At 44.3% G+C, this 12,878-nt stretch overlaps 1 protein-coding gene across 1 annotated transcript; it reads right to left on the reverse strand.

Moving 5' to 3' along the window:
• Nucleotides 1-285: 285 nt before the first annotated feature.
• LOC100666337 (sialic acid-binding Ig-like lectin 6) lies at nt 286-10,255 on the reverse strand. The gene is made up of 3 exons (XM_023543370.2): nt 10,117-10,255; nt 9,235-9,513; nt 286-7,832 (listed from the first exon to the last, which is right to left on the reverse strand). The coding sequence occupies exons 1-3, from the start codon at nt 10,157-10,159 to the stop codon at nt 7,537-7,539; spliced, it is 618 nt and encodes a 205-aa protein (XP_023399138.1). The 5' UTR covers nt 10,160-10,255; the 3' UTR covers nt 286-7,536.
• Between the last annotated feature and the right edge of the window lie 2,623 nt (nt 10,256-12,878).

The raw sequence follows: 12,878 nt of genomic DNA on the forward strand, positions 1-12,878 counted from the left end.
TAAGATGCATCAATTGGTCTCAACCCACCTGGAGCAAAGGAAAATGAAGAACACCAAGGCCACACGACAACTAAGAGCCCAAGAGACAGAAAGGGCCACATGATCCAGAGACCTACATCATCCTGAGACTAGAAGAACTAGTTGGTGCCCAGCCACAATCGATGACTGCCCTGACAGGGAGCACAGCAGAGGACCCCTGAGGGAGCAGGAGATCAGTGGGATGCAGACCCCAAATTCTCACAAAAAGACCATACTTAATGGTCTGACTGAGACTAGAGGAATCCCGGCAGCCATGGTTCCCAGACCTTCTGTTGGCACAGGACAGGAACCATCCCCGAAGACAACTGATCAGACATGAAAGGGACTGGTCAGCGGGTGGGAGAGAGACGTTGATGAAGAGTGAGCTAATTATATCAGGTGGACACTTGAGATTGTGTTGGCAACTCTTGTCTGGAGGGGGGATGGGAGGATAGAGAGAGAGAGAAGCCGGCAAAATTGTCACGAAAGGAGAGACTGAAAGGGCTGACTCAAGAAGGGGAGAGCAAGTGGGAGTAGGGAGTGAGATGTATGTAAACTTATATGTGACAGACTGATTGGATTCGTAAACGTTCACTTGAAGCTTAATAAAAGTTAATAAAAAAAAAAATTACCTAAATGTCAAAAGCAAAAAATTTTTAATTTCTGTATAAAATATAGGTGAATATGATTCTGATCTTAGAGCAGGAAATATTTTCTTGAAAAGACAAAAAATCACTCTATATAAGAGGTTTAACTAGTGTGACTGTATCAGAATTAAAGACTTGGGTTAGGCAAGTCATCTTAAAAAAAAAAGTCATCTTAAGAAAAGAAAAATCACAAGCTACACACAGGAAAAAAGTTTTAATACACATAGCTAAGATAAGCTGGCATTAAAACTATGTAATGCTTTCCTACAGATTAGTAAGGAAAGGACAAACTACCAAGACAAAAAATGGGCAATAGCGGTGAACAGGCATTCCATAGAAGAGGTCAACATTTATGTACTCTTGACTCCATAAAAATACATAAATAAATGCAAAACATTTAGTAATCAGGAAAGTGTAAGTGAAAACCTCAATGTGGTATCCTAATTTTATTAGCAAAAATGAGAAGGCTGGGGACATCAAGTATTGGAAGGGATGTGAATCAACAAAATTACTCAGACGTAGTTCCTGGGAATGTATATTGGTCCACAACTTTGAAAAACCATTGGGCATCACCTTGTTAAGATGGACATTTTTACTGTAATCTAGCAATTCAATTCTTAGATATACGACCAAGAAACTCCTGCATATGAACACAATGAGAAATGAAACAATAATGTTCATAACAGTCACAGCTGGAAGTAATCTAAATGATCATCAACATGGGACCAGATAAATAAACTGTGTTGTAATAACATGATATGTTTTTTATTTGGCAGTAAAAATTAATAAACTATATCTACATATAATACTGTGGATGGATCTTAATAATGTAACCTCCAGTGGAAAAATCAAGTCCCAAAAGACTACATTGAACATAATGCCCTTTTTAGAAAGTCCCAAAATAAGCAAATGTAATCAATATACTGCTTAGGTGTAATACCATGAGTTGGGAGAAAAAAAAAGAGGTAGCAGCTAAGGAACGATAAACAGAATTCAAGATAGAGGCTACTCAAGATGGAGATAGCAAGAGGGTTGGTAAGAAAAACACACGGGTAAATGTAAGCTATTATCAGCATTCACGTTCTTAGATTAATGGCTTCTATTATAAACAAAAAAAGAAAGAAAATAGAAGAGGTCCATGAGTAGCTCAATCATAACAGAATATCATGAACCATGCATCACTGCTGATTTAATGACTGATGTAATTGACCTGAGATGAATTAAATATACGCATGTACCTATGAGAAGAGGCCCCAGTGGCGTAGTGGTTAAGAGTTCGGCTGCTCCTCATACCAAAACCAAGTAAAGACACCACAAAAAAAGAAAATTACAAATATATATCCTTCATGAACCTAGATGCAAAACTTCTCAACAAAATTCTAGCCAATAGAATTCAACAACATATCAAAAAAATAATTCACCGTGACAAAGTGGGATTCATACCAGGTACGCAGGGATGGTTCAACATCAGAAAAACAATTACTCTATCCCATCACATAAATAAAACTAAACACAAAAATCACATGATTTTATCAATTGATGCAGAAAAGGCATTTGGAAAAGTTTGACACCCATTCATGATAAAAACTCTCAGCAAAACGGATAGAAGGAAAATTCCTCAACATAATAAAGGCCATTCTGTCCAAAGCCAATAGTCAACAATATCGTAAATGGAGAGAGTCTGAAAGCATATCCCTTGAGATTGGGAACCAGACAAGGATACCCTTTATCACCACTCTTACTGAACATTGTCCTGCAGGTCCTAGCCAGAGCAATTAGGCTAGATAAAGAAATAAAGGACATCCAGATTAGCAAGGAAGGAGTAAAAGTATCTCTATTTGCAGATGACATGATCTTATACACAGAAAACCGGAAGGAATCCCCAAGAAAACTACTGAAACTGATAGAAGAGTTCAGGAGAGTATCAGGATACAAGATAAACATACAAAAATCAGTTGTATTCCTCTACACCAATAAAAAGAACATCAAAGAGGAGATCACCAAATCATTACCATTTACAGTACCCCCAAGAAGATTAAAAAATTAGGAACAAACCTTACCAGAGATGTAAAAGACTTATGCAATGAAAATTACAAAACACTTCTGCAAGAAACCAAGAGACCTGCATAAGTGGAAAAACATACCTTGCTCACGGATAGGAAGACTTAACATTGTAAAAATGTGTATTCTACCAAAAGTGATCTATAGATTTTATGCAATTCCAATCCAAAGTCCAACGACATTTTTTAATGAGTTGGAGAAACAAATCATCAACTTCACATGGAAGGGAAAGAGGCCCTGGATAAGTAAAGCACTACTGAAAAAGAAGAAGAAAGTGGGAGGCCTCACTATACCTGACTTTAGAACCTATTATGCTGCCACAGTAGTCAAAACAGCCTGGTACTGGTACAACAACAGATACATAGACCAATGGAACAGAATTGAGAATCCAGACGTAAATTCATCCACATATGAGCAGTTGATATTTGACAAAGGCCCCAAATCAGTTAAATGGGGAAAAGACGGTCTTTTTAACAAATGGCGCTGGCATAACTGGATATCCACCTGCATAAAAATGAAACAAGACCCGTACCTCACACCATGCAAAAAATGAACTCGAAATGGATCAAAGATCTAAGTATAAAATCTAAAATGCAAAAGACTATGGAATAAAAAATAGCAACAATGTTAGGAGCCCTGATACATGGCATAAACAATATACAAAACATTACTAAAAATGTAGAACAAAAACTAGATAACCGGGAGCTCCTAAAAATCAAACACCTATGCTCATTCAAAGGCTTCACCAAAACAGTAGAAAGGTTACCTACAGATTGGGAAAAAGTTTTTAGCTACGACATTTCCGATCAGCATCTGATCTCTGAAATCTATATGACACTCCAAAAACTCAAATACAAAAAGACAAAAACCCAATTAAAAAATAGGCAAAAGATATGAACAGGCACTTCACTAAGGAAGACATTCAGGCTGCTAACACATGCATAAGAAAATGCCCATGATCATTAGCCATTAGACAAATGCAAATTAAAACTACAATGAGATTCCATCTCGCTCCAACAAGGCTGAAATTAATGCAAAAAACACAGAATAATAAATGCTGGAGAGGTTGTGGAGAGGCTGGAACACTTACACAATGCTGGTGGGAATATAAAATGGTACAATCACTTTGGAAATAGATTTGGCGCTTCCTTCAAAAGCTAGAAATAGAGCTACCATAGGATCCAGCAAACCCACTCCTTGGAATATATCCTAGAGAAATAAGAGCCATTACAGGAAGAGATATATGTACACCCATGTTCATTGCAGCACTGTTTAAAATAGCTAAAAGATGAAAGCAACCAATGCACCCAGCAACAGATGAATGGATAAATCAATTATAGCGTATTCACACAATGGAATACTATGCATCGATAAAGAACAGTGATGAATCTGTGAAACATTTCATAACATGGAGGAACCTGGAAGGTATTATGCTGAGTGAAATCAGTCAGCTGTATAGGACCACTATTATATCGAGATAGTTTAAACAGAGAAGAATATATTCTTTGATTGTTAGGAGAAAGGGGATGGAGGGAGGAAGGGACAGGGGTATTCACTAATTAGATAGTAGATAAGAAGTACTTCAGGTAAAGGGAAAGAAACACACAATACAAGAGAGGTCAGCACAACTGGACTAAACCAAAAGCAGAGAAGTTTCCTGAATAAACTGAGTGCTTCGAAGGCCAGCATAGCAGCGGTGGGGGTTTGGGGACCATGGTCTCAGGCGACATCTAACTTAATTGGCATAATAAAATCTATTAAGAAAACATTCTGCATCCCACTTTGGAGAGTGGCGTGTGTGGTCTTAAACACTAGCAAGTGGCCATCTAAGATACATAAATAGGTCTCAACCACCTGGACCAAAGGAGAAGGAAGAACACAAAAGACACAAGGTAATTATGAGCCCAAGAGACAGAAAGGGCCACATAAACCAGAGACTACATCGGCCTGAGACCAGAAGAACCAGATGGTACCTGGCTACAACCAATGACAGCCTTGACAGGGAACACAACAGAGAACCAGGAGGGAGCAGGAGAGCAGTGAGATAAAAAAATACAGACCCCAAATTCTCGTAAAAAGACCAGGCTTAATGGTTTGACTGAGACTAGAAGGATCCTGGTGGTCGTGGTCCCCAGACCTTCTGTTAGCCCAACACAGGAAACATTCCTAAAGCCATCTCTTCAGATGGGGGCTGGACTGGACAATGGAATAGAAAATGATGCTGGTGAAGAATGAGCTTCTTGGATCAAGTAGACACATGGAAGTATGTTGGCATCTCCTGTCTGGAGGGAGGCTGAGAGGGCAGAGGGGATCAGAAGCTGGTGGAATGGACACGAAAAGAGAGAGTGGAGGGAAGGAGTGTGCTGTCTCATTAGGAGTAGAACAACTAGGAGTATATAGCAAGATGTATACAAATTTTTGTATGAGAGGCTGACTTGATTTGTAAACTTTCACTTAAAGCAAAACAAAAATTAAAAAAAAAAATGTTCAGCTGCTAGCCAAAAGGTTGGCAGTTCAAATTCACCAGCCATCCTTGGAAACCCTATGGTGCAGTTCCACTCTGTCCTATAGGGTTCCTAGGAGTCAGAATCAACTCAATGGCAATGGGTGTTTCTTCACCTATGAGGAGCAACTCTAGTCGCAAAATGGTTAAGTACATAGCTGCTAACCAAAAGGCTGGAGATTCGAACCCATCCAGCAGCTCTGCAGGAGAAAGACCTGGCTCTCTGCTCCCATAAAGATTACACCATAGAAAACCCTATGGGGAAGTTCTACTCTGTCACATTGGATCTCTATGAGTTGAAATCGACTCAATGGCATCCTACAACAACACATATGAGAGGAGATGGAAACAGGGTGCATTGAGGGAGACCAACAGGAGCCTGTATCAGACCTGGCCCTTGCTCTTGGGGAGACTCTACGGTGGCAGGGGACAGACCTGTGTTTGCAAGTATGACATGGTGAGCCTCACAAAACAGGGATGTACCCTGGGATGTAGGGACGCAGAGGAGAGGGTAACAGCCTCTTGCTGGGAAGGGGTGGTCATGGTTTTCACAGGGAAAGCATAATATTTAATTTTCATGTGGAATAATGAGCATGATATTTGCCAAGAACTAGTGACCTAGTTAGTGACAAATCCAGAGGAGGGGACATTGTCACTGCAGAGCCAGGCCCATTTAGGAAAACGAAGAACAGTGAGGTGGAGCACAATGCAAAGGCATGGAGTGGAGGAAACAGATGGGAAAGGGCATGACACCATGCCAAAGCATTTGGTATCTTCTCCAAACATAAGAAGCTAGCAGAGACATCTAAACCATCCAAATGGTGAAAGGAATTAACAACAATTATTTCTGAAAGATTTTCCCAGTGGTCTGAGTTGAGAAGACATGGGCGCAAGAAAGTGAGGTGGGCTCAGGGATCCAGGAGAGAGTTGATGAAACTTCAGTGAGCAAATGAATAAGACAAGGTGAAGGAGAAAAGTCTGACTTCTATCCAGAAAGAATGATAGACAGAACTTGATAATTTATAGGCTCCAAGGAAGTACACTAAAATGAAAACAATTCCCTGGTCTCCAGATGTAGGACTCTTGGGTGGAGAACGCTAAGTGTTGAATGCTAGTAAGGAAGGGCTTAAGGGTGGTGACCCAAACGGGTAATGCTGAATGGGACGTGTCTCTGTCACTCACCTATGATTCTGAACCCAAGACCGGGTTCATTTCATTCATGCCTTCCACTGTCTTAGCTGCTTTCTTCCTCTGAGTCTTCACTCGGAGGGAAGATCCCAGGGTTTTTCAGCCTTGCTATTTGGGACCTGGAGTAGGTAGACCATCCCCCTACTCCTATGAAGAACATGGAAATGGTGACTGGGATAGATGGATGAGGGTCTAGTCTCCAGGTGCTCCTTCTAACCCAAGAGCTAGACTAGAAGTTGGGAAGAGACCCCACATTGGTCCAACTGATTACAGGTGGAAGTTTCCTGGCCCTCCCAACCACTCCAGGGTCCTCCAGCACAGGTTGTCTGAGATTATACAACCGGTGTACCCTCTCCACCCCAGGTGTCTGCCTCCACCCCAGGAGCCCACTACCCTCACCTAAAGATGAGGAAAAGGCAGAGACAAAGCAGGGCCATGCCGCCAGCTCTTCCAGCAGCTCCCAGGACGTCTGAACCTGACCTGGGTTCTGGTTTCCCTACAGATAATTCGAGGTTCAATTAAATGCCAATCCCAATGCACATCATCCTCCCAACCACCCACTCCTCTTTGCCCTCAGTTAGTGTGTCTGATGCCCACCCAGGACTCAGTCACTTGGCATCCCTTTGCTCTGTAGACCCTGAGCAGCCTCCTCACAGCACACCACACATTCCCACCAGTCAAAGGACTGAGGGTCTTATCCCCAGCCACTCCTATCTTGGCCTTGGGTGCCTCTCCTCCATGCTCCATCTCTCTAGGGATGAGGCTCTTCTTCCCTTGAAGATCCTTGACCTGGCAGCAGCAGGACAGTGATGCTCTGGGCTCCATGGAACATTCTGGGTCTCACAGCAGAGTCTGAGGCCAAGGCTTAGCCCAGCACTGAGGCTCAGGTGCTGTTGGCCCAGGGCCCAGAGGCGCTCGAGGTAACTGTGAAGGAGGTGTTGCTGCTATTTCCCTTCACCGTTCCGCCCCCAACCTTCCAGCACAAGGAGGGGGCCACCTAGGCTCAGACAGAGCAGCTGCAGCACAGACCCTCAGCCTCCCAGGAGCAAAAAGGACTGAGAAGCTGTGGGGAATCTGTGGGGAGGAAGGAGAGGGCTCAGCAGGGGACTTCTTGCATCTCTAATACCACGGAGTCCTTCCCCAGGTACCCCCAAGCTCACAGTGAACAGAGACATTCAGAAGAAAATTCTGGGAGCCCAGCTGGTTTTGAACTCGGCAGGTGAACACTCCTTCTGCAGTCCATGCTTGAGGCAGCTCCGTGTATCCAGTGTTGGAGATAACAGAGGCATTCAGGCTTGGGGACTCCCAGAACCAGCTCAGCTCTGCAGTGGGATTGCTGTCGGCAACAGAGAGCAGATGCAGGAACTGGCCCTCCAGGATGGGAAGAGGTGAGGCATTTGCCAGGATCTTGAGGGCTTTGGGAGAGACAGAAAAAAATGGAAAGGGAGAAATGAAATACGGAGAGAGAGGAATATGGAGAGAAAGATGAAGAAACAGAGAATTATGGAGAGAGAGAAGACAAAGAGTGATGATGAAAGAGAGGAATATGGAGAGAGAAAGGTAGAGAGAGATATGGGGAGAGAGAGAGAGAGAATTAGCACTATTGGACACTGACAGCCCTGTCCTCCTCTCTCTGCCAGGGTCAAGCCTAGTGTCCCTCTCTTTCTGTGGTATCCATACTAGCCTTGGGGAGGCGAGTAGAGTCCAGGCCTCAGGCCTTCAGAAGAGGCCCAGATCATTTTCCTAGAGATTCCCTAGCTGTCTGACTGATGGAGCACAGAGGACCTCAAACAGGCGTACAGCAGACAAATGCGGTTAATGGGCCAAGGAAGAACTTAAGGAACATCAGGAGGAGGAAAACATCAGCGAAGAGGGTGACGTGAGACGGATAGGACTGCTTCCATCGGAATTGGCAAAAGAGAATTGTGGGTGAGCAAAAGACTGACTTTCAGGAGTTGACAGGAATGGAGGCTTTCTCCCTCTGCTCTCCCTCATCAGCTGGTATTATGGATTGAATTGTGCCCCCAAAAAAGATGTCTTGTAAATCTTAACCTCTGCCTGTGTTTATAATCCCATTTGTGAGTGGCTATGTATGTTACATTAATGAAGCAGAATCAGGTTATGGTAATGAGGATTAGGTTATTTTTTTACCTTAATGAGGCTAGATTAGCATGCATCTTGAGTCAATCTCTTTTAAGATATAAAACAAACTAAACAAGCAAGCTAAGCAGCTGAGATGGAGGAAGAGAGATGCCAAGTCACATGAAGATTGCCCAGGAGCAGAAGCTCAAAGATAAAGGGCATGAATAGAGCCAAGCCAAGAGAGACAGAAAGCCTTCCCCTACAGCCAAAGTCTGAATTTGGACTTCTAGCCTCCTAAACCATGACATACAAAGTTTTGTTTGTTAAACCCACCCACTTGTGCTATTTATAGAAGCACTAGATAACTAAGACAAATGGTTTCTCCTACTCCATGCAGTCCTTGGTTAGTTGGAGCTCTGAGACCTAAGGTCTGTCCTGAGCTGGCAGAGACTCTGCTTCTATCCCAGCCCTGCAGAGAAGTTCTTTCCTACCTGTGCTGTTTCCTTGGGTGACTGTGAGGACCATGTTCTGTGGAGCATCTGGGATAGAAGATGTGGCAGCCTCATCATCCATGGTGAGAAATGAGTGGGCATTGGGCCTTTCCCTCAGAAGCCATGGAAACAGGTAAGGAGGCTCCTTCCTGCTTGGCTACCAGGTTCCAATTGTCAAACCCTGACCGAGCCCAACCATGGCTCTACACTCTCAGCCACCCAGGTGACCCCACGCAGCACTCACAGGAGATATTGAGCTGGATGGTCCTCTTCACAGTCACACCAACTGCAGGGAAGGTCACCTGACAGGTGAGGCTGGTGCCATGGTCCTGGGGTCTTGGGGAGAGGGTGAGCACTGAGGAGAGGTGGGCCCGGGGACCCAAGGAGGTGAGGGCGGCTGAGTTCCAGGAGAAGATGGGGGGTATCCCCTGCTCACAGGCCCAGGGCACAGTGCAGGTCAGATTTCTGGGGTGGCCAGACTCCAGGATTCCTGGGATCTGGATGTTGGGTGATTGAGTCAGGGCTAGGGAAAAGAGAGAAATCAGAGCACCTCAGCATGTTGTCAGCCAGCCCCAGGGTCTTGTCATGACTGTCTCCACCCCCATAAGGAGCAGAACCATCTTTTTTCTACTTCTGGTGCACCACACCCTAGGGCCTTTTCCTGCGTCCCTACCATACCTGTCACCTTCAGAGAGAACATCTCATCTCCATATAACTATCCCTGAAAGGCCTTATCCATTTGGAAGAAGTACATCCCACTGTCTTCCATGTTGGCATCTCTGATGCTCAGGGAGCAGTTGTTGACCCAGGGATCCCCGAGCAAGAAGAATCGGCCCTGGGTCCTTTCCTGCACCTTCTGTTCTGGTTTGTTTGTGGCCACTGGAAGACACTGGTTTGTATTTGCCCCTCCCTGGAACCAAAACATGGGGCGGTATCCATAGGAACCCCTAAGGTAGGAAAATTTACAGGGCACAAGGACACACAGGCCCTCCTGCACTGTCACGGATTCCTTTAGTTCCAGCTTGATTCTCAAACTCTGAGTCCGGGACCCTGGGGAGGGAGAGACTCAGCTTCAAGCTCCAGAACCTCCCCTGAGCAGAACCCCTCACCCCCTCAGCCCACTCACCTCCCCACAGCAGGGGCAGAAGCACCAGCAGTGACAGCAGCATCTCTGGCCCATGCCTAAGACACCCTGCCTTCCAGAGCGCCTCTGAAAAGGAAAGGAAAGCTGCAGATGTAGGAGGGCAGAGGAAGCCTAGGCAGGAAGCCAGTGGTGATAAAGAAATGTAAAAAAAAAAAAAAAAAAACCCTTAGAAGGGGAACTTTAGACTCAGCCAAGGATTGGTTGTTTGAGATTATCCAATTCCCTTTCTGCAGGTCACAGGTGACCTCTGAGGCTCAGAGGAGGCAAGAGGCTTGCTCTGTAAGGCAGCAAGGAAAGACAAGAGCCCTCAAGTCCTGCCTCCTGGTCTTGTGCACAGTGGTCTGTTCTGGGGAAGCAGGGACCACCTGGCCAGACCCCTGGGAGTCGTAGCCTCTGGAAGGTCAGCCTGCCAGGGGTGGGACTCAGGATGGCCTGTCTGAGTACCAGAGGTATATGAGAAAGATTTAGATGAGTTAAGGGAAGCAATGCTTCACTCATTTCATTAATTCATTCACAAACTATGGGCTTACTATCAACTGAATTATTTTCCCCAAAAAGATGTCCTGAACTCCTAACCCCTGTTCCCTGAGAATGTGAACTTGTTTGGAAATAGGGTCTTTGAAGTTGTTATCAGCTAAGTTCATGTGAGGTCATCCTGGAGTAGGGTGGGTCCTAATCCAGTTGAACTGGTGTCCATATAAAAAAGGAGAAGAGACACAGAGGGAAGACGACCATGTGAAGAAGGAGACAGAGATTGAAGTGATATATCTACGAGCCAAGAAACGCCAAAGATAGCCAGCCATCACCAGAATCTAGGAGACAGGCATGGAACAGATTCTCCCTCACAGCCTCAGAAGGAATCAAAATGGCTGACACCTTCATTTTGGACTCCCAGCATCCAGACCTGTGAGACAACACATTTTTGTTGTTTTAAGCCACTGTTTGTTAAGCTTTGATATGGCAGCCCTAGGAAATTAATACCTCCTCTCTCTAGGGCTTTTTCCTGGGGCACCACACTAATCATATTCAGCATATTCAGAGACATTGTCATATGTTTGAAACTATATTTCACATAATATCTTTCCATCCAAAAGGAGTATGCCTCACTTTCCCACATCATGGAATATCTGATGCTCAGAGAGGACAATTATGGGTCTTTGAGTTGCTAAGGAAACCCTGCTGGCATAGTGGTTAAGTGCTACGCCTGCTAACCAAAAGTTCGGCAGTTCAAATCTACCAGGCACTCCTTGGGAACTCTATGGGACGGGTCTACTCTGTCCTGTAGAGGCGCTATGAGTCGGAATCTACTCCATGGCAATAGGATCTGTTTGAGTTTTGAGTTGCTAAGGGCACTGAACGGTCCCCAGGCTCTCTCTTCCAGGTCTGTTTAATTTTTAATCAAAAATGTGTTACAGTGACTTCATGAAGACAATAACTGAACACAATGGGTGGTGCTAGAGTCCTCACTGGTTTGGGCAAATGCTATAAAGGACTTTTGGAGGTCAACTGGAAAAATTTGAATATGTGGAATATGGACAGAGGATTAGATGAGAGGGACGTTTACTAGAATGGAAAGTTCAAGATCATTAACTAAAAAAAAGCAGGTTACAAAACCATATGTGCTAGATGATCACATTTTTTAAAAAATCTGCATGTTTCTGAAAAAATAAAAAGATCTAAATAGATATGCACTAGGGTACTAAGCAGTGATCTTTGAGTGGCGAGAATATGTTTTGTTGTTGCTGTCATACATTTTCTATTTTTATACAGTGCATGTCTCTGTAATAAAAATAACCCGTTACCATGACATCAGTTCTGACTCACAGTGGCCCCATGTGTTACAGAGTAGAACTACCGCTCCATAGTCTTTTCTTGGCTGTAATATTTTTGGAAGTAGATTGCCAGGCCTTTCCTCTGTGGTGCTGCTGGGGGGTTAATCCTCAAACCTCTAGGTTATTAGTCAAACGCAAACTGCTTGCACCACCCAGGGACTTTCTTAATAACTATTACCAATAAAATAACTGAAAGCCAATATGTACAATCAAGGACATTCCACTCTTCCAGGTTTTGACATAATCTGTTTGTGGTCACAGGGGATTATGGTGTCTCTTGGCCATCTCCAGGATCTGAAGGTATAGAGTGGATTAAAGTCAGTGTAGAAAATCCAGGGATCGGGCTGGAGAATGGGCAGGTTTAGGGCGCACAGACCCTCTTTTGCCATCACCGACTGAAGGAGGTACAGATTGTATCTGCACAGTCCTCCAGGGACCACTGAGGGAGACAGAAGTGCTTACTGCAGCACCACCAGTCCCCGCTTCCTTAGAACTCTGTCACCTTCACCGTGGGGCAACAGGCAGCAACAGCATCTCTGGGCTGAAATGAATAGTCTAGAGTCCCCTGGCACCATCTGATTACCCTATTCCTTCTTGGAAGTCGGGGACAACTCTGAAGCGCTAAGAGAGCTGGGGCCTTGTTCTAGATTATCATTTACGGCTTCTGTTGTGAATTTATCCTTCAACAGGAATGGTCACCTTAGTTTTCTAGAGCTGCCATAACAGAGTTCAACAAATGAGCCGCTAGGGGAAGAGATACAGAACCCCTGTGCATGCCCCTGGGAGCTACATCTTCTCCAGCTCTTGAAGTGGCTCCTCCCTTTGTTCTGAGGAGAATGCTTTATGTAATTCGAATATTACAGTATATACACTTGTATCTGGCTTCTGGTGATCAACATTTTATTTCTAAGA

This window comes from Loxodonta africana, chromosome 11, assembly GCF_030014295.1.
Source record: "Loxodonta africana isolate mLoxAfr1 chromosome 11, mLoxAfr1.hap2, whole genome shotgun sequence".
NCBI lineage: Eukaryota > Metazoa > Chordata > Mammalia > Proboscidea > Elephantidae > Loxodonta > Loxodonta africana.